The 21,904-nt window shown below is 39.5% G+C and overlaps 1 protein-coding gene across 6 annotated transcripts in view; it reads left to right on the top strand.

Annotated features, from left to right (window-relative positions):
• The window catches only part of ANKRD17 (ankyrin repeat domain 17), a 115,919-nt gene that overhangs the window by 89,397 nt on the left and 4,618 nt on the right, over positions 1-21,904 (top strand). For 4 of the 6 annotated variants that reach the window (XM_027854593.1, XM_027854592.1, XM_027854597.1 and 1 more), the window contains 8 exons: positions 2,415-2,531; positions 5,660-5,831; positions 7,060-7,507; positions 8,624-8,779; positions 10,385-10,534; positions 16,086-17,737; positions 20,001-20,198; positions 21,469-21,717. In XM_027854593.1, the coding sequence (XP_027710394.1) occupies positions 2,415-2,531; positions 5,660-5,831; positions 7,060-7,507; positions 8,624-8,779; positions 10,385-10,534; positions 16,086-17,737; positions 20,001-20,198; positions 21,469-21,717 (3,142 nt within the window). The remainder of the gene's footprint in view (positions 1-2,414; positions 2,532-5,659; positions 5,832-7,059; positions 7,508-8,623; positions 8,780-10,384; positions 10,535-16,085; positions 17,738-20,000; positions 20,199-21,468; positions 21,718-21,904) is intronic. The other 2 variants (XM_027854598.1, XM_027854594.1) reach the window with 1 other exon arrangement.

The raw sequence follows: 21,904 nt of genomic DNA, 5'->3' as shown, positions 1-21,904 counted from the left end.
ATACTATCATCTATGAGGAATCAAAATTTCTGGTCATGCAAAGGCAGTGTAAGCACACCTGGTAAGCACAAATAAGGTGAAGAGTTTGACCACTGATGTATACACACAATTCTGCTTCCACTACATCCCTCCCATTCCTTTTTTTCTCCTCTGCCTTTGCCACAGAGTGACTTTCATCCATTTTCCTTGTCACTTGGACTTGTTTAAGTGGTCTTTCTCAGGCTCTTCTTGCTTGAATTCATTCTGCTAAGGCACCATTTTGATGGTATTTTTCCCCTTTTCAGGAATTTTCAGTGGCTCTCTTTTTCTCTAGCAGAAAATAAAAGCTGCCCAACTTAGAATTTCAAGGCTTCTGTGATCTGTCATATTACCTGCTTTCTGATTCCCCAAACTCAATATTCCATCTCTTCTTTGCCTTGGCATGGGCAAGACAAACCCATCCCTGGAATATAGTCCTTCCTCGTCTTGGCCTCTGAACCCTTAGAATTTTTCAAGACTTATTTCAGGTGTACCTCCCCTGGGTAAGTCTTGCCTCATCCTTCTGCTTTTTATCTCCTCAATTCTTGCTTCAATTATCTTATATATTTTACCTATTTACATGTGGGGTTCCTCCACTAGAAAGTGCCAGGCTTTTCTGTGTTCATCACATGCATTGTTTCTTATAGTGTGAAAATATTCCATCTCTCTGTCTGTCTTTCTCACAGACACACACACACACACGCACGCATGCACACATGCACACCACAATTTGTTTAGCTATGCACCCAATTTCTGGGAGTCTACTTTGTTTTCAATTCTTTGCTATCACAAAAAGTGATGCTGTCACTGTTTTGATGTACATGAAGACTTCTTATCAGTGGCTTCTTTGGGGGTATATAATAGCTTTCTTTTTTATTATTTTCTTCTACATTTTGTTGGCATTTCCACAGCTGTATCAAATTACAGTGGGAAAAGGGAGCATATTTACGTTACTCTCATATTTATTTGGAAAATTTCTATTTTCCCATTTCACACAATGGTAGCTTTTGGTTTTTGAGAGACACATTTTATTATGTTTTTCCTGAATGCAGCCCTTCCATGCCTGTGCTTTGCGAAGGCCTTTTTTCCTGCATCTGTTAAGTAAAATCACTCTCAGCCTCCATACCCAGTCAGTTGTCAAGCTCTGTAATTTTTACCTTGGTAACATGTCTCCTCTAATGCTGCAAGCAGCCTGATGCAGACCCTCATCACCGCGTGCCTCTGAGATTACAGGAGCCTATTCTCCCTGTCTTAAGTTAGTCCCCACTCCAATCAGTCCTTCATTTACCTGTCAATAGTCTTCCCAGAGCACAGGTCTGACCATATCTGACCCTCAGTTCACTCAACTCTAATGACTTACTGTTACCTCCAAGATTAAATATCAGATCATCTGGCTTTCAGCATCCCTTCCTATCTTTACAATCTTCTTAGACCTCTCTCTGTATTTTGTGGTTCTATGAGACTGTCTTCCATGCTGTTCCTTCCAGAAAACATTTCATCTCTCAACTCTGGATTTTCACTGGCCTCTCCCCTATGCTTTGAATTTTCTCCTCCTCTCTGCCTCCTGGCTTCCTTTTCTTAGCAAAAGCCCCACCTTCTGCAAGAAAGATTTTCTAGACTTTTTGCCTTATTGACTTCTCTCTGAGACTCCCCCCCAATTTATCCTCCCTATATCTTGTTTGCATGCTGTCTCCTTCATTATGACTGGAAGCTTCTAGTGGGCAGGCACTGTCTTTTGCTTTTTTTTTCATATCTTTAGTGCTTAGCATGATGCCTGGCACGTTAGTGCTTACTAAATGTTTATTGAATTGCATTGAACAAAGCCCTTTGCTGTTTCATCTGCCTTCATTAGTTGGGTGTTACAGCTGAAATTATAAGCAATTCATTTTTCTTTGTAACATCTCTAGTGCCCAGATCAATTAAATGGCTCTTTATGTCTTTGTGAAACACCTTATGTCTTAGACCACAGAGAAGGGTGTGTGTGTGTGTGTGTGTGTGTGTTTTGCTTATTTATTTAAGCCAACATTTAGACTGTCAGCCTCCCATTTTCAGATTTTATTTTACTCTGATTTGGGAGTGTGGGGCTTAAATAGGGAAAAGAGACTGGACCTGTGATTTCATCAGTCCAAGTGCACATCACTCAGGGCAGGTCAGTACCTTCTCTGCCCAGATTGTCTTGGGAGTTGTCTGAGATGGGGAGAGGGGAGAGACTCGGCCAGGGTCACATGGCCAGTATGTGGCTGTCCTGGGACTGGAACCCATGTCTTACTGCCAACTGAGACCAACTTTCTTTCCAGTGTAGTATGAAAACCATATCTTACGAATTTATGCCATGAATTTCATGTCCTATAACCATCTTCTTTCAGATTGGAAATTTATTTCCTTTTTCCTTTTAGGAGATGCTGAAAAAGTGCCACCTGTGTATGGAGTCAATAGTACAAGCCAAAGATAGACAGGCTGCTGAAGCAAACAAAAACGCAAGCATCCTTTTGGAGGAGTTAGACTTGGAAAAGGTAATCCCCTTCTTTACCAGCAGATTAAACAGCATTCTGTTCATTTGTATTAGCTAATTTTTGTTTGTTTTGTTCGTTTTTTGGTGAGCAATTGGAGTAAAGTGACTTGCCCAGAGTCACACAGCTAGTGAGTGTTATGTTTCTGAGGCGAGATCTGAACTCAGGTCCGCCTGGCTCCAGGGCCGGTGCTCTATCCTCTGTGACACCTAGCTGCCCCAGCTAATTTTCTTAAGTCATCAAAGTGTTAGTTCATCATTTAGCAATAAAAAGTACAGAAAATCAGAGAATACCTTAAGTACTCAATCACTCAGCCAGCACTTATTTAGTAACCACTAAATTCCAAGGCCTCTACTGTACACTGGGGAGAGAAAGACAGAAAAATCAGTAAGTAATACCTTGTCTTGAGGAACTTAACTTTCAGTAAGGGGAGGTGACACATACATGTATGTATGCATGCATGCATGCACACCTATAACTATGTCTACATACATGTACAACAGACCATAGATGTGAACGATGTATCATAAGAACCAAAAAAAAAATGTCTTAAGGCAGATTAACTTAGTCACCATAGAGGGTGATAAAAGCAATACAGCTTTAAAATTCAATCTGTGGCTACTGTCATTACATATTCTTGTAAGTTCTATTCTAATTATTGACATAGTTGTTCTAAAGTTATTTGATATTGCTTCCAAATATCATGGATCTACAGAGAGTGTCCTTGATTATTGTACCAATGCTAATTTTAAAGTCCAGATGGAGTGATGTCTTCTTACAAATGAAGTGTCCTTCTCCAGTTCTGTGTGTGATCATTTAAGAACCTATTCTTTTTTTTTTTTTTTTTAAGGCAGTTGGGGTTAAGTGACTTGCCCAGGGTCACACAGCTAGTAAGTGTCAAGTGTTTGGTCTGAGACCGGATTTGAACTCTGGTCCTCCTGACTTCAGGGCTGGTGCTCTATCCACTGTGCCACCTAACTGCCCCTTAAGAACCTATTCTTTATTGAATGCAGTGGCATTTCATTCCTCCCTGGTGCCAGGGGCAAGCATGGTCTTACACTCAGCATAAACGGTCTATTATGATTCCAAGGAGATCCAAGTGGAATTCTAAAGCCCTTTTATAGCACAGCAGTTCATCTTATGCTCTGTGTCGTCTGGGACTGTGCCTGTGTTCCATTAGCCTGTGACTACAGAAAAGAACTGCATAAACACATCAGTTGTAGAGGTTTTGGTTACTTAAAATGTTGGTGTGGGACAGGGCAAGGAGGGAAAGAATTGGAGAGTCACTTGAGGAAGGCCTTTGACCTCTTTCTCTTGGGTAGACAGCTATCGCAGAGCTCCTTCTTCTTTCCTAGGGAAATGGGACGAAGAGCAAGATAGGAGGGTGATGAATGGTAAATTCACTGGAGTGGCTCTGCTAGAGACGGGCTCAGTTGGACTGAAGGTCCTGTGGGTCCGAAATTTTCTAGACAAATCATACCGATTGGCAACATGCTGCTATAAAAGCACTGGTGTTTTTAGCGGCACACCAAATGCCACCAAGGCTCCAGGCACGGTTCTGTCACCTTCTCAATCCTCCTCCTCCCTAGCCGAAGCTGCTCTCGCATAATGTTCTCAAACTGGAACTCCTCTTCACGGAAGGATGTCAGCTAATTTGTGACGTCTCATTGGAAAATAACCTGCGTCAAAAATTGCAGGAAGTCTTCTCATTGAAGTATTTTTCCCTCAAGAAGGAACTTGTTAAGTCAAACACTCCTTAAATTTCTGGAATGCACAGGAAGACACTTTTTGAGCTGTGGAATTCTGGCACTATTGCCTGCTCCACAAAGTTGGTAGTTGTTTTCCTTTTCCTGCACATTCTCGCCAGGTGGAGAATATACAGACTGCATCATCCTCTAGTTTTGATGTTGCCCTCCTATGCAGCCAATTTTGCAAAAGGCTCTTTCTTCATGGCTTCCCTTACCCAGAAACCCTTTGAGGAAGGGCAGATGTTTTCAGTTAAGAATAACACATCTTCAGCTATGAAAGACTAACTTTCTAACATTGTTTGCGGGGGACCTTAGTTGGCTTAGGTATATTTTAACCCATGTTCTAGAAAGTTTTGTTGTTTGGAAAAAGGCAAAATTTCATAAATGTTTATCTTGTGTTATTGATGATAGAGGATGTGTGTGTGTGTGTGTGTGTGTGTGTGTGTGTATGTATATATAGCCAAGTCATAAGAATCAGTGGTAGATGAATAAAGTGGAATAAGATTATGGACGTTTTTAATTTGAGGACAGATACTTGGACTAGTTTGGCAAGACAGTGTAGAGGTTTTGTGGGGTCTTAAGAAAAAGGTAAACATAACCAGTGTAGATGAAGTATACAAGATGGATTGGAGGAGGAAATGAGTTGTGGATAGGGATTGTTGAAATAGAAGATTCCAAGTCTGAAATTGTGAAAGATGAAAGAAACAGAATTTTTTCAGCTTGGAGGAAGTTGAGGCTTTAATGAGCACTCGAAGGTTTTGACTCTAGTTGAGTTGGAGAATGATTTTTATTATTATTAAAGGTAATTATTTCTTTTAAAAACTGGGAAGATATGGAACAATGATCTATCATCTGGGTAGTGAAGATCATGAATTTTATTTTGGCACAATTGAATACTAGATGGTGTTTTTTTTTTTTGCGGATTTGGGGTCACATGAGAAGTCCATTAGGGGTCTCTTCCATCTGAAATTCTGTGATTCTCTGATATCTAAGTATAAATATCTTGCTGATAGTTTTGGAGCTAAAGGTTATAGATCAAGAGATAAGGCATTAAGAGATGACATTCTTTAATAATAGAAAACAATTGAGTTATCATACTAGCTAAGGGATCTCAGAGGCCTATTTCTGTTCTCTCAGTCATTGATTACTTACTGAGTGTTTCCTGAGTGTCTTTCAAGTTCAGACACATTCTCTTGTAATTTTGGACGATGTCAATGTGAGCTTACCCATAAAGACAGTAATGTTTGAGATTTTTAAAAGAATCAGATTTGTTTCAGTACTTTACACTTTGAGTTCAGAAGTTATCATTTCTGGTATGAAATGAGAATTGTTCTTGGTTAGGATTAAGGTGTTACAATCTCTCTTTAATATTTTCCTCAATAGTTAAGGGAAGAAAGTAGGAGGTTGGCTCTGGCTGCCAAAAGAGAAAAGAGAAAGGAAAAGAGAAGAAAGAAAAAAGAAGAACAAAGAAGAAAACTAGAAGAAATTGAAGCAAAAAATAAAGAAAACTTTGAACTACAAGCTGCTCAAGAGAAAGAAAAACTTAAAGTTGAAGGTATTCTTGTAATATACATAATAAGGCATGCTTTCTTCATTTTCTTATCTATGTAATACATTTCTATCAAAAGTCATATTTCATTCTTTTCTTTCCTGTTGGTCATTTGAACTGTACAAAAGCATTTAGATATTCCAAAACTCTTAAAGTCTATGTTGTACTTTTTAAAGATATTTATTTTTAATTATATTCTTACCCTTAAATTGGTAAGTTACAAATTAATAATCATGTGAGTACCTGTATCTTCCACCACTACTAACTTGCAAACTTAATAATTCTTGTTTGTTCTCATTTCCTTTAAATAAATAAATTTGACACAGTTACATAATGACAACATTAACAATCAGTTAAGCCCAGTAATATTTCTTCTTATCTTTGAATGAAAAGGGGGATGCCTTTTAATGTGATGGAATGCAGCATTTATATTTAGAATCTGTTTATGTCAGAGGAATAAGGACCAGGAAGTTACTTCTGTCTTACTGTCTTCTCCTGGCACTAGTGGGACTTAATTTGCCTTTCTCCCCCTTCATTCTAACTTTCTTCCCTTCTCCCTTTCCCTTTGCATGCATTTATTCCAGCCCTGGGAAATTATGTGTGAATCAGATTGGGAGAAAAGAGTTAATGGTGTTTGTTTGGGAGGAAGAAGGAAATTAGCATTTCCTTGCTGACCCCTAAGCAGCATCTAGTACCATGTAGTGTTTTACATTTAACCCTTGTTTACCATTTCTGAGGGACAAGGTTAGGGAAAACTGTTAGAGCAGCCTTGCGATGCAGTAGGAAATATTGCTGAACCCAGTCATAGGGCTGGTGACTGAATCCCACGTGTTCCCCTTTCCTTGGGTCATCTCAGGCTAGTCACCTCAGCTTTCTGAGCCTCAGGTTTCTCATCTATAAAATAAGGTCTCTTCCGGCTAAATTTCGAAACATTTAGAAAATGTGAATTATTACCTCAGAAATTAGTCATTAAAGAAAATTCTTTTTTGCACTAGAAACAGTAGGTATAAACACCATGTAAGGAACCTTTTATTTGTAAATGCAGAAGCTGTATAATTATAATTATATTATCAAATAGTCATGATTCTTTTTAAATTTGAAATTCCTTGACAGTTTCACGTAGGAACAGTAGGTCACAATTTCACACGTCGTTTAAGCCTTGTGATGTATTTGTATTTGAACGACTTCCCTTGTGATTTTGATGATCTTTCCCATCCCTTTTCTGTCCTACTAGATGAGCCTGAAGTTCCCATGGAGCCTCCCAGTGCCACAACCACCACCACCATAGGTATATCTGCAACCTGGACGACTTTGGCGGGTTCCCATGGTAAAAGAAACAATACCATGACCACCTCCAGTTCCAAAAGGAAAAACAGAAAAAATAAAATCACTCCAGAAAATGTGCAGATCATATTTGATGATCAGCTGCCCATCTCATTTAACCAAGCAGAAAAGGTGAACGGAGAGTCAAAAAGCAGCAGCACGAGCGAGAGCGGCGACAGTGACAACATGAGGATCTCCAGCTGCAGTGATGAGAGCAGCAACAGCAACAGCAGCCGCAAGAGTGACAGCCAGTGCTCCGCTGCCCCGCTGCCAGCGCCCGGTGGCAAGAAGCAGCCGTCCGTGCTCGTCACCTTTCCCAAAGAGGAGAGGAAGGCCGTGGCCGCCAAGACTTCTGTCAAGTCAGTTCCATTTAAATTTCTGTTTTAACTCTGCTAGTAAGTCTGATTGAGTTACATCTTAATGCTGAACTTGTTAAATATTGTATAGGCTTTGTTTTTCCCTTGCTAAATGACATTTTTTTTCCTCAAGTAGAATTGATGGGGCATTAGCAGTTCACATTTATCTATTTTTTCGCTTTGTTTTTTTTTTTTGGTGAGGCAGTTGGGGGTTAAGTGACTTGCCAGGGTTATACAGGTAGTAAGTGTTAAGTGTCTGAGGTTGGATTTGAACTCAGGTCCTCCTGACTCCAAGGCTAGAGCGCTATTCACTGCACCACCCCCTAGCTGCCCCATGAGCTCACATTTATATAGAAATTTACAATATACAAAGATCTGGCCAAAAGACAAAACAGAACCCTTCAAAGTAAATAGAAAAATGAGTATTATCACCATTTTATAAGTAGACCAAGGTTCGTATCACTACTGGCCTGAGTTCACACATCTTGTAAATGACCAGAGCAAAGACTTGAACCTAGCTTTTCCGCTTCCAGTCCAGTGTTCTTTTCTTTGCCCTGTGCTTTATTTTGTGCTTTGTGGTCTTTCAGTTTTCTTTCGGCTGCAGGGGGAACAAGACTGAACCACAAGTCAGTTCTGCCCTCTGGGGCCCAGTTTGCTCCTCTGTACATAAGCTCCCTTCTAGCCCTCGATTGAGGATTTATGACCCATTTCGAAATTAGAATATCTCGGAGTTAGAAAATTTGAATTTTTTGTTAAGTGATGTTAATTTGGTCATTATGTGTGTTTTTCTTTTTAAGTTAAAAATGTAGACTTCTACGAATAAACACATTTCAAGTATTTCAAGTACTTTAAATAAATTTGAAATTACTGCTTTCCCAGGAAAGTAGAAAGTCATCATTGGCATGTTTTCAAATAATACACTGACTTATGATTATTAGAGCTTATTAGCCCCTCTATTTGTGTGAAGTGCTACACACTTGATGCTTTTGCACCAAGTTTTAACCTCATTGATAAAACATGTGCGATGGCAGATGAAATTACTTCTCCAACACTTTTACTCTTTGTTTCGTTTAACTTTTTAAAATACATTTAATAGGTTTTCCCCCTTTTCTCTTTAAGATTGTCTGAAACTATCAGTGAGGTATCTGGGAATTCATTGTCCACCTGCACAAAATCTGCTTCCTCTCCACTTTCTTCACCAAATGGGAAGTTGACAGTAGCTAGTCCTAAACGTGGGCAGAAGAGGGAAGATGGCTGGAAGGAAGTTGTAAGAAGGTCAGTGAAATGTTCTTTTCTTAAAATTCATTTGTTATTTCATTTTCAGCTCTGAATTCTCTCCCTTCCTCCTATCCCAAGCTGTTCTACTCCTATTAAAAAAAAATAATAAATTCCTAAATTAGCCATTCCCAGAGAACTGTAGTGTTCTTCAGTCTGTCTGTTATTACCTTTCTTCTATCTGGAGGGCTTTGTAGCATGTTTCATCATGAGTCCTCTGGAATCATAGTTGGTTATTGTGTTGACCCAGAGGTCCTAGGTTTTTCTAAGGGTTGGTCTTTCCAGTATTGTTATTACCGTATAAATTGCCCTCTTGGTTCTGCTCACCTCACTCTGCAACTTTTCATCACGTCTTTCTAGGTAAAATGTTCTTCCTTGTTATTCCAGTTTTAATTTTATATTTTAAGTATTAAGGTTTTGTGACATCGAAATGATATCTCCATTTCTCACAAGGACTTCTAGAAAGTTTTCTGCCTCCAAATTTGAAATCAAATGCCAGAGTGGTATGGAGAACATTTTGCGCCAAATCAAATGATAACAAAATGTCAGTGATCCAGAAAAAAATTGGAATGAAGATCCTAAACTTTCATTTTCTTTTCATTTAATTCATAATGTTCAAGTTCAGAACAGTTTGAAATTTGCTTCTTTCTGAAGCTGTTAACTTAGAATTAGAAAATCAAAGCATCTTCCAAATGTAATTAAAACCAAAGTAAGTGTTTCACTTGAGTCTCTCTTATTACGATTATGTACCTGGTGTTGAGGAATCATCCCTGGAAAGAAAACAACCTGTGCCTGAAAATGGCATTAAAATGAAAACATAGTTCCATAGACAGTTAAACATTCAGAGATCATTCAGATTGTGTTAATGAAGAAATGACTACTAAACAATTTGTAGTTCGGTTAGTTACAATGACCATATTGAATCCCTGTAAGAAAATAAAAATGTTAAAAACTTCATGATTAAGTTTGTGTGAATATCTATTTCAAATGAATATTGTGTATTGAGAGTCTCTCTCCTTATACATACATACACACATATATACATATACATGCATATATGTATATACATGTATATGTATATGAGCCTATCTATTCTTGAACCTGATGAATCATTCTTACCTTTTTAATTCCAGGTTTTCTTCAACTCAGATTTCCCTCTATCGCCAGTTAATGGAAAAATGAAGTTCTACTATACTTAAAATGATGGTTCAAAAACTCACTGGATTTCTAGGTTTAAGGCAGTCTTTTGTACCTGTAGGTTGTGTGGATTTACAGTCACACTATAACACTTCACGTGTTAAAGAATAAAGGAAGATGAATTTTAACCCAAAACAAATGCCCACAGAAGAGGAAAGAAATGTGGCGATAAGAACAGGCATTCAGGACAGGAGATGTTTATCTCTCCCTGGTCCCCTACCTGGTTACATTTTCTCCATTCGTGTAGTGGAGGATAAGAGACTGAAGATGAAATGGCATAAAGTTTAGCCATATAAGGAATAACATTCAATTCTATTTAGCATAGAAATGTTTAGTGATTTTTTTTTCCCCATTGTTTTGCTACTCATTAACAACTATTTTTCTTTTTCTCCCTTTTTTTGAAAATAGATCAAAGAAAGTTTCCGTTCCATCAACAGTTATTTCCAGAGTGATTGGAAGGGGCGGCTGTAATATCAATGCTATTCGGGAGTTCACTGGAGCACATATAGATATCGATAAGCAGAAAGACAAGACAGGGGACCGGATAATAACGATAAGGCAAAATAGTCTTTTCTTTTGTGCTTTTTCTCTCCCTCTTTTGTAGTATTATAATTTAATGTGAGGATTATTTGCATTTCTAGTTGAACTTGAAATTTATTAGTAATCTTTTATTCATTCTGATTAATTTTCTCTTAATTTCTTGAAAAATTCTTTTTCCTTTATGATTTAAAATTTTTTTCATCATTTTGTTTTTCTGGTGGAGGCTGACGAAATGCTCCATAGATACTTAGATGTCTATCATGGAAATTAAAATTGTAGGAGAAAAATGCCTGCATTTAGTCAAGTTCTGCGTTGCCAGTGAAAAGTATTTTAGAGAATTGTGAAAGTGTCACTTAGCCATTCCTTCAGAATTAGAGAATATTGTATAATTGTGTTAAAAGGTAGAAATTATTTGTCCTTTACCTTCCCTAATTTTGTGATGAAAGTATTGTTTAGATAGGGTGTTCTTAATCTGGAGACCATGAACTGGTATTTTTATTTTAATATCTCTATTTGAATGTAATTGTCGTCCTTTTAAAATAGGCTTCTGTTTACTTTATGTTACGTATTTAAAAACATGATTCTGAGAAGGTGTCCATAGGCTTCCCCAGGAAATAGCCAGAGGGTCTATGACACAAAACAGTTTAGAACATTCTGAGTCTTTTAGCCAAGACTATACTTCCTCAGATGTTAATATTTGAAATTCTTTTTGCCAAGAGTTTCCTGTCCTTGGGATCTGAACACTTTTATGCTATGAGATTTAATCATATTCAGTAATCCGTTTAACATGAGGAAGTGTTTAACCCTGCTGTGTGTCCTTTAAAGTGGGAATCATATTCTAGGAAACAAGCGAATGCCAGTAAGCATTTCTTAAAACTTCTCGATGCTTCCACATTCTTTTGACAATCATATGTGCCTTTTTGAAAGAAAATGCTTGCTAAAATAATATTTTAATGTTTTAAATTTGTTCCAATTTGGTAGGCATTTATTGGACACCAACACAATTGGACACATCACAATGTGAATAGCATTGTGTTCAAGGAGTGGGAGGGAGGTGGTTACAGGTATCTGTGAGTCATAGGGAACTGGGGCATGTAAGCATGAAGAATTGACATTGTTACATCTAGAAGGTAATAGAGTGATACCTAATGAATGACACGGGGAAGAAAGGTGCATTTCAGAGATTTGCTGTTAACTGGTGAGTTTAGGAAAGGGTTAATGGTTTCAACGGAAGTTAGATTTAGACAGACAAAGCAGGAATAAGACATATTCAGCTGCCTGGGGAGGGTCAGCTCAGGGGGAACTGCAATCCAGTCAGCCAAGGCAGGAACAGATGAAATGTTCAGGAGGGTTTTGAGCGGAACCTTAATGTCTCAGAAGTAGATGATGAAATTGCAGGGTGGCTAGCAAGGGACTGTAAAGTGTCTTTATGCCCAGGCCCTAATTTTGCAGATGAGGAAGGAAGCTGAGATCCAGGGGTGTCTATGACTAGTCCAACACCAGGACAAAATGGTTTGGTGACGAGATCACCAGATCATGAGAACAACCATCATCAGCTGTGCCATAGCCAGAGATGGGTCCTGTGGAACGTCACGGCCACTCTTCCTCATCTGTAAAATTTGGAATCCCATTTGGCTCTCCAACGCTATTCCGTTTCAAAGACATAAAGCTTTTGCTTGAAACAGGCTAGCCTATCCCTTCTGCACACCTGTCTTGTGCCTGCTTCTCCCTTCCTACCACCATGACTACCCCACCCCTTAAAAGAACAACAGCAAACCCACCTAAAAACAAAAAACACCTTCAAGAATGCTCTCTTCTTTTTTGCTTCTCCGAATCCTCCACATCATTCAAAATGCAGAGGGAACCATACTTTTTCCAGGTTACTTTTTCTGCATTTATAAGTCCTCAGTGATCTCTCCTGAATTTTTATAGTTCAGTTTGCCTGTGTTACTTATGTGACCACCTGCCTCTCATGGAGATGGTCATTACATTAACAGCTGGGCATTACCTTTCTCTGTTTATGTCAGTTCTTCCTTTGAGGAACTGGTAGAGTTCATAACTTGAATGGGAAGAAAATTACAGCTTTATTTTCCCTAACTTCTAATTCAGGATTTCCTTCAATTGTTTACAATGTGATTTTGAGAAAAGATCTTTAGGCTTTAACAAATTGCTGAAGGGGGTCCACGGTGCAAAGTTAGGAAACTGTACTTTAAGGTAGCCATAAGGCATCGGCTGCCAGGCCAGTCCACTGGAAACATCAGCATCTCTGTTGATAGAACTGATCGTTGATGTGTTATCATTAAAAATAACGATTGTGCTCTATGTATAAAATGTCAGGGATTTATTAAGTTTTTCATGTTTGGTAAATTTTGTTTTAATGGAACAAAAAAAACCACGAACATCCCAAAACCAAATATACTCCCTGAAAGTAACACGGAAGTATCTGTGACTAAGTATGAACAGATGCATTGCTTCTGTACATTCTTTCTGATTCACCATTTAAGAGAAAGGAAAACATGCTTTAACTTTAACAAGGTAGTACCAGTGTTACCATTGTATTTGGCCTGAATCTTCTTGTCGTTTAATGTTATCTTGCTTTACATAGTTGTAGTCAGTATGAATATTTATTTTTTGGATCTGTTTTGTTCACTCTGCGTTACCTCTTGTAAGTCTTTCCAGTTTTTCTTTCGTGTTTTTTGTTCCTTTAAGGAGCGCTAACATTCCATAACTTCTGTATGCTAAAATTTAAGCTACCCATAGCCGTTAGGTATCTAGTTTGTTCATAGATTTTTACTGTTTTAAATAGTGCTGCTCTCGATATGTTTGTGTAAATGAATCTTCTCCATATTGATCAGCTGCTTAGGATATAAACATAGTAGTGGAATTGGTGTGTCAAAGTATATAAGCACATCTTTTTCCTGTTTTGCTAATGTGGTTAAGTGAAAGGTCATACTTCACAGTTGTTTTAATTTGCATTTCTCTGATTTTTATCAATTCTGAATACTTTCAGGTAGTTGCCAGTCATTTAATCATTAAGGACCTACATGCTTTTGTTGGTATTTAATGTTTTTATACATTGTCTTTAAATCATCTGATTTAGAACAGACCCCTTAGCCACCTCTCTCTCAGTGATTAGATTCATCATTGACTGTATCCTCTTGATTTATAGAGTTCTGACTGTGAGACCACAAAACTTCTGGATTCAATCCATTTATCAGTAAGCATTGATTAAGTCCCTACTATATGCTGGACACTTTTCTAAGCACTGAAAATGCAAAGTAAAGCAAAATCATGCTCCCTGCCCTCTTGGAATTTACATTCGCGTAGAGGAGGAAATAATGAGGTATATGCAGAATAATTAGCAGGTAACTTTATAGCAGATAAAGTCTCTACTATCTGGAAGTCTCTACTATTGGAAAAAAGGCTTCCTGGATAGAGGTGATATGTTTTGCATAGTCTTGAAGGATGCCACAGATTCTAAGAGGCAGAAAATCACTTTGTGAGCTGTGTGGTTTAGTGTGGTGAGAGACCCGAGGTACATGGTTGAAATAAAATGCTATTTCAGTAGTCCAAGTGAGAGGTGGTAAGAGTTTGGACTATAGTAGTGAGTAGAAAGAAGGGGATGCATACTATGAAGATCAAAAGGACAAAGTTTAGCCACTGATTGTGTATGTAGGTTCAGTGAGAGTGAGGCATTGAGGGTAACACTGAGATTGGGAATGTGGGTAACTGGAAGGATGTTGGTGTCCTTTGTAGTAATAGCGAAATTCAGAAAAGGGGTATGTTTTACATTCTGTTTTGGCTAGTTGAATTTGAGAATGCCTGCAGGATATCCAGTTTGAAATGTCCAGGAGACAGTTGGTGATGAGATAGACTGGGCAGGGGTGTGTGTGGGTGTGTCAAGGATCATCTGTATAAAGATAATTGAACCCAGGGGAACTATGATATCATCAAGTGAAATGTTGTTGAGAGAAAACAGAACAAGGAACACCCACAGTTATTTACATGGATAAAGTGCCAATAAAGGAGGATGAGAATATGATGCCTTAAGATTCTTAAAAGGAGATCCAAGAGAGAGCAGTGTCCTGAAAACCCAGAGGGCAGTGTCCGAATCAACAAGTTGCTCAGAATGTCACTTGGGGTGGATTGATCAAGAGTCATTAGGATTGGGGGAGAAAAGGACCATTAGATTTGGCCGCTCAGAGATCTTTGGTGACTTTAGAGAGAGAAGTTTTTGTTGAATGATATCAGAGAGTTTAGAACAGATTGATAGGAAAGGACAGGGGAGAAGAATAGAGGAGTAGGAATGGTAAGGCCACAGAGGGTTTCTTGAACAATAGGGAGACCTGGCCAGCAGAGAAAGAGAAACTGAAGATCGGAGAAAGTTGGGGTGAATCTGCTGGAGCAGATGGGAAGGTGGGAATCCAAGGGGCACATAGAGGGGTTTGCTGTGTGAAGGAGAAGATTCGGTTTTTCTTGTGAGATAGGTGTGAAGGAAAAGATCCTAGGAGATGTCAGTGAGATGTGAAATGAGGAGAAGACCCTCCCTTTTTGCTAGGTACCTTCAGAAGGGTTCCCATCATTCCCCCTGCTACCTTCCCCATGCTTTACTTAAACCAAAATCAGAAGTATTCCTTTTAAACTACCTTGTAGAGGCCTCAGATATATAGTAAATGGAAACTTTTCCCATTTGAAACCCAGCAAATAATCATCAACATCAGGAGACGATTGATCTGGTTATTTAATATGATTAATACAAGAGATCTTTCTTTCAAGTAGATGATTGCACTTATGTAATCAGGTTGAGCACAGTCACTTCCTGAGTTAGAGAAAAACTCGACTTGGTTAAAGCCTTTTGTGTAGGGATGGGTTGCCTCTCTCCTAGAGTTATCATCCTCACTGTGGACCTTACTAGATTTGACCAGCAGTGTAGGGAGATAGTAGTGCTGCTCACTGTTAAAACTCGTTTAGCCAGTTTTTCTCAGGTGGACATGAATCTTCCTCATTCTTTTTCTAGTAGACTCCTGTCCCATGAACCCCTGGACAGTCTCTTGCAAAACCACCATTCTCTTCTTTTCCTTTCGTTTGTGAACCAAAAACACCTCTGGTCATGGTTAATAAGTAATAGTGTATGGATTAGGGTGTAGACGGAAAAAACAATTACATTCACTTTGATTGTAGTTTTTGTTGTTGTTAATGCATCTTGTTACACGCTTGTTTTTAATTTTTTTTCTTTCCTCCTGTTCCAGCAGCCTTAATATAAGACTTTGTGGCCCTCATTGGGAACCTACCCAGTACTTATGACATTGTTTCTGTGGGAAAGTGTATTCCAAGACGAACCCCACTTAGACATGAACTTTGCAGAATTACTGTCCACTGATAATTCTGTACCCTAGTAATTCTGCACACACTGCACCGCTACAATTTCATTTATCTGTAGAACGTTCCGGTGATGGAATTATCTTTTTGGTCTGGTTATCTTGTGTTAAACCACTCGCTTTCTATCTGTAGAGATGAAGCTAATCAGAAATGTGGGACCTGATTTTGTCTCTTGACTTTCTTGTAATAGGGGTGGCACAGAGTCAACAAGGCAAGCAACACAATTGATCAATGCTCTGATCAAGGATCCAGACAAAGAAATCGATGAGCTTATTCCAAAGAATCGTTTGAAAAGCTCCTCGGTGAATTCCAAAACTGGGTCTTCGGCCCCTGCCACGACTGCTGCTAACAGCTCCTTGATGGGGATTAAAATGACCACGGTGGCCCTGTCGTCCGCCTCGCAGACCGCGCCCGCCCTGGCCGTGCCCGCGCTCTCCTCTGCCTCCGCTCACAAAACCATTAAGAACCCTGTCAGCAACGTGAGGCCGGGTTTCCCCGTCTCGCTGCCCATTGCCTACCCCCCACCCCAGTTTGCACACGCCCTGCTTGCAGCTCAGACTTTCCAGCAAATCCGCCCACCTAGGCTGCCCATGACCCACTTTGGAGGGACTTTCCCACCAGCGCAGTCCACTTGGGGTCCCTTTCCTGTCAGGCCTCTGAGCCCAGCCCGAGCTCCTAACTCGCCCAAGCCTCACGCGGTGCCTCGCCACAGCAGTCAGCAACACAGCAGCGGTTCTCAGGTGAACCCCGCAGGTTCTTTCACGTCTGCTGCCGCAGCGACCACCAGTGCGTCCACGGCGACGGGGCCCGGCACCTCCGCAAACGGCAGCCCGAGCTCCCCTTCGGTCAGAAGGCAGCTCTTTGTCACCGTGGTGAAGACCTCCAACGCCACCACGACCACAGTCACGACCACAGCCAGCAACAGCAGCACCGCGCCCACCAACGCCACCTATCCTCTACCTACTGCCAAAGAACACTACCCCCTGTCATCCCCGTCCTCCCCGTCCCCCCCAGCTCAGCCGGGAGGCGTTTCTAGAAGTAGCCCTTCTGATTGTGTAGCATCCTCTCCCAACAAAGGGATCCCCTCCTGTGACCAGGAAGCTGGCAGTCCGCCAGTAGTAGAAGCGACCAGCAGTCGACAACCAAATGGCGCCAGTTCCGTGGGGAGTTCTGCAGGGCATCCTGCTCCCCAGCCGCCTCCTGGGGCTGCTGCTCCGGACCCACGACCACCTCTGCCACCGCCGCCACCGCCGTCTCAGGTTCCTCCACCCGAAGTGAGAATGACTGCACCTCCGTTAGCAACGACGAGTTCTGCCCCAGTGGTACTGCCGCCTCCTGCCCCGGGCACCTACCCCATTCCTCAGGCACAGATGGGGTCTTCACAGCCTGCTCCCAAGATGGAGCTGCCCGCGATCAGGCCTCCACCTCACGCCGCAGCTCCGGCTCACAAAAATCCAGTACCCTTGCAGAGTTCATCTGTTGCAGTCCTCAATGTCAATCATATTAAGAGACCCCACAGTGTTCCCTCTTCTGTCCAGCTCCCTTCGACCTTAAGTGCACAAAGTGCTTCTCAGAATTCAGCACATCCAGCAAGTAAATCCATGGCCCCCAATTTCAGTGCACCCTTACCATTTGGGCCCTTTAGCACATTGTTTGAAAACAGTCCCACTTCTGCCCATGCCTTCTGGGGAGGCTCTGTGGTTTCATCTCAGTCAACACCGGAATCCATGCTGTCAGGAAAGTCGTCCTATTTGCCAAATTCAGATTCCTTGCATCAGTCCGACACCTCCAAAGCACCAGGCTTCCGACCACCGTTGCAAAGGCCTGCTCCAAGTCCCTCAGGTGAGTTTGTCGTGACCTTCCTGTGACGTGATACCTCCTGTTGCCTTATGTTGGTTAATGTTCTGTATCTCTTGAGAAACCTTTGATTTCATAGTGGCTTACAACTTTTTGTGTTCAGGTCGTTGGAATTAATCTGTGTTGTATGTTGCTGTGTCCTTTTACCCCCTTTATATGTCTGTGTCAGTCATATATTTTTTGGTGGTTGTTTAGAACTCTTTTGCATTTCTTAATGCTCCAATGACAATTTCTCCTAATATCCATGCAAACTAATTTTCTTTGCCAGGCTTTTATACCATCCTTTCTCCAAAAGAAGAAAATTGTTAGTGGTGGTTAATAAATTAATGGCCCCAAATTCTGCTTTTATTTTTATTCAAAAGAATTAACGAAGGTTTTTCCATTATAATTGGCTTCTCACGAAAACTAATTTATTCTTGATTGATGAATTTTGTTTTAAAAATTGTGTTCCAGTAACTGATAGGACGAGTGTTCGAAGCAACAAAAGCTGATCTACACCATTAAATAGATGTCATTCAGCACCAATGCACGTATGCATTTTGGACTGAAATTGTCTTTGACATTTTTTCCCCCCCTTTGCACAGTGGTGGGACTTTGGAGAGGGGGACTGCTTTTCTTCAAAGCTTGAGCAGAATGCATTGAGTGAGGTCAAGACAAAGTAAACGAATATGGCTAATAATATTAATTGCTTGTTTTAACCAATGACTCCAGGTGTTTTAAATACCGGTATGCAGATAGAACATTCCACAAATTGGCCATCACAAATAATTCATTTACGTCAGAACATAACATATACATATAACCCCAAAATGACAGAATACAAAATTTTCATCTTTTTTAACTAATCCAGAAAACATCTAAGTAGCAAGTTGATAATTCTCATTTATTTTTATTTTTTTTTTTTTTTGAGGCAATTGGGGTTAAGTGATTTGCCCAGAGTCACACAGCTAGTAAGTGTCAAGTGTCTGGTCTGAGACCAGATTTGAACTCAGGTCTTCCTGACTCCAGGTGTGGTGCTGTATCCACTGCGCCACCTAGCTGCCCCCGCAAGTTGATAATTCTAATACTGGATTAATATATATGTATGTATGTATGTATGTATGTATGTAATGTATGTATGTATATGTGTATATAGGATGATGGCTACCCCCATTCCCCATCTGTCTCTTTCTTTATCACAGTCTATCTTCAAATAAGTGCAGGTCTGACTGTGCCTAAAATATTTTTTAAAACATGTGAAACTATGTAGCAGGTAAATCTTACCTTCCAATATTGTTACTTGTAAATTGTGAGATGTTAGATTTTTAAAAATTATCCTTTGCCCATGTAATAGGAACTTTTAAAAAAATTCAGTTTCACAATAACTGTAATTTTTTGCAACTTTGTGAAGTCAATTCAACTTTAATAAGAAGGTGACAATTGGGACTGTATTTTAAAGACAATAAAAGATTGTCATTCAGAGGAAGGAGCAAGTCTTGAAAGAAAATTAGGCTTGTTTATATTTTGTGGGAGGGGAAGGTTGAGAAGAAACACCAGTTAAAGTAGGAAGGTGTTCCTTCAAAGCTGCATGTAAAGTATCAGTGAGAGACTATGGTAACACATGGAAGTTACATTTCTACTGTAAATGCAAGCCAAAAAGTGAGGAAAGACCTAAGGGAAAATCTAATAAAATTCAAGGTGTAACTACAAATTCAGTATTTTAATTTTTAGTGCTTTGGAAGCATCTCTAGTGATTTCCCCTTTAGGATGGTTACTTCGACATTTCTATCTGAATTTTCCAATTTGTTTTGTTCCCCTGAAACCTTGGCTTCCTATTACCTGAGTGTCTCACTTGTGCCTTCAATGTTATTTATGTATTGCCCTGTGGAAGTAACCTGGCCATTTATTTTTAGAAAGCTAAGTTAATTCTTTTACTCTTCTCTTTTTTGGGGGGGATTAGGGGAGCATGAGGAGGTAGTCAGGAGAATGTGACCTTAAAAATATTTTAGAACACTGAACTATTTTATTTTACTTCCTGTACAACTGAAATAAAATATAGAATTTTTTCTCTTGAAAATTAATGACGGTTTCCTTTTCCCTATGAAAGGAAAAGGGACAGAGACAGGTGTTAAAGAAAATAAGGAATTGTTAGATGATCTGGAATCATCACCTCAGTTTATTTTGTAGTCTTTACAGCTTTAGGATTGTCTAATCATAACTGCACACTTTATCCAAGAATGATCTGGTATTTTGTAATTGTCTTCTTTAGGTATTGTCAATATAGACTCCCCTTATGCTTCTGTAACACCTTCCTCTACACATTTGAGTAACTTTGCCTCAAACCTTTCTGGAGGGCAAATGTATGCACCTGGGGCACCCCTTGGAGGACCACCTACAGCTGCTAACTTTAACAGACAACATTTTTCCCCACTTAGTTTATTGACTCCATGTTCATCAGCATCAAATGGTGAGTTGTTTGTACCTTAGAAGATAGATGAGAAGTTGAAAACAACAGGATTCCATAAGAAGGGGAATTTTGAATATACTTCCTTTGGATGTCTCTTAAGTCTAATTATATTTTTATTGTAATGGTGCCATAATTTCATCCAATATTAGTTTAACCTAGATTTTTAAAATATTTCTAAAGCCCTATAATGCCAGCAGTATTTTTAAGGATATTACTTTATTTCGTATTGTACTGAAATACTGTGGAATTAGAAGAAATTCCAAAAATGTCCCTTACTTGCTAAAATGCTAAAAAGAACTTGGGGCATTTTATAGCCCAGAATACCACCGTGGCACTTTTCACTTAATATTTTTGTTGATTCTTTTTTACAATGTAGGTATTTTACTTGTATAATTTATTTTAGTTACAGCTGCAATTTGTGATATATTTCCAGGAACAATCAGTTGGGCTTCTAGTTAGCCAATCATAATTTTTCATACTTAAGAACTGACATTCTGATTACTTGTGTAATCTCAATTCCCTTAAAAAAAACCTAAACTGCTTCTAGGATATGTAGTCTGGTATTCTAGTATACTGGAAGAATCAGTCATTCTGTGATACAGAAATTAACTGTGCCAGAAATTGAGCTTGCTAAATTTCTGTATGGTAAGTAAATCATGAAGGGCAGTGGGAGGCATAAGAGGGCTATCCTCAGAACTCCAGAGTAGTAGATTCAGGGGGTCACACCTCTGCCATACACGTAGGCTCTGTAACTCTTGAGGACCTGCTTCCCCCTCCTCTGGGTGAAGGTGCCTTGCCTTCACAGGTACCGGTTGATGTGTTTAGTTTCCTCTTAATACAAAAGTCTTCATTGAGTTTCATCATGTTCTGTACTGTTTGATTGTGTCCTTATTCTATATTTCATACACGTAAAGAGTGACATGGAGATTGGAACTGTATTTTAGATAGTGACATTGAGGTGTAAAAATGTCACATATTTGATGGTATCATAATAAATGGCAACCAAAGAAAACTGTGCTTTGTTGTCATAAGAAAGACTTGAGCTTGCCTCGCCCTTGCCATTTACAGTGGGGTCTTCACTTCGCTCTTTTTGCCTCTTATTACTCAGCTATAAAATAAGGATTAAAAATTTGGAAACTTCATGTAAATATTAGCAATTGATTATATCCATTTTAACGTTATTTGTATTATCGTGCACAATTTATGGCTTTAAAATGAGTACTATTTTAGGAGAAAAGAACACATCACTTTTTCAATAACTTCTCTGCAGATTCTCCTGCTCAGTCTGTATCCTCTGGAGTAAGAGCACCATCTCCTGCCCCATCAGCGGTATCTTTGGGGGCAGAGAAAGCCAGCAGTGTCTGTCAGGACAGAAAAGTTCCCGTTCCAATTGGGACAGAACGCTCTGCCCGTATTAGACAAACTGGAACTTCCACTCCATCTGTTATTGGGAGTAACTTGGCCACCCCCGTAGGCCATAGTGGCATCTGGTCCTTTGAAGGGATAGGTGGCAATCAAGGTATGCAGTTTTGTCTGTCCTGCTTTGTGAAATGAAATGTATTCTGTATGAGGATAGTCATATGGTATTTTACCTTTCCTAAGGTCTGTTTTTTAAAAATTAGATATTTTTTTCTGACTTTACTATTTACTTGATGAGTTGTTCTTAGCTTTGTAATTGACGTGGTATTCTAAATAGCTGTGTCTAA

The sequence above is a fragment of the Vombatus ursinus genome, unplaced genomic scaffold (assembly GCF_900497805.2).
Source record: "Vombatus ursinus unplaced genomic scaffold, bare-nosed wombat genome assembly UNPS02010461.1, whole genome shotgun sequence".
Classification (NCBI taxonomy): Eukaryota; Metazoa; Chordata; class Mammalia; order Diprotodontia; family Vombatidae; genus Vombatus; species Vombatus ursinus.
The sequence above is the reverse complement of the archived record's forward strand: the minus strand, read 5'-3'. Positions and strand labels throughout refer to the sequence as shown.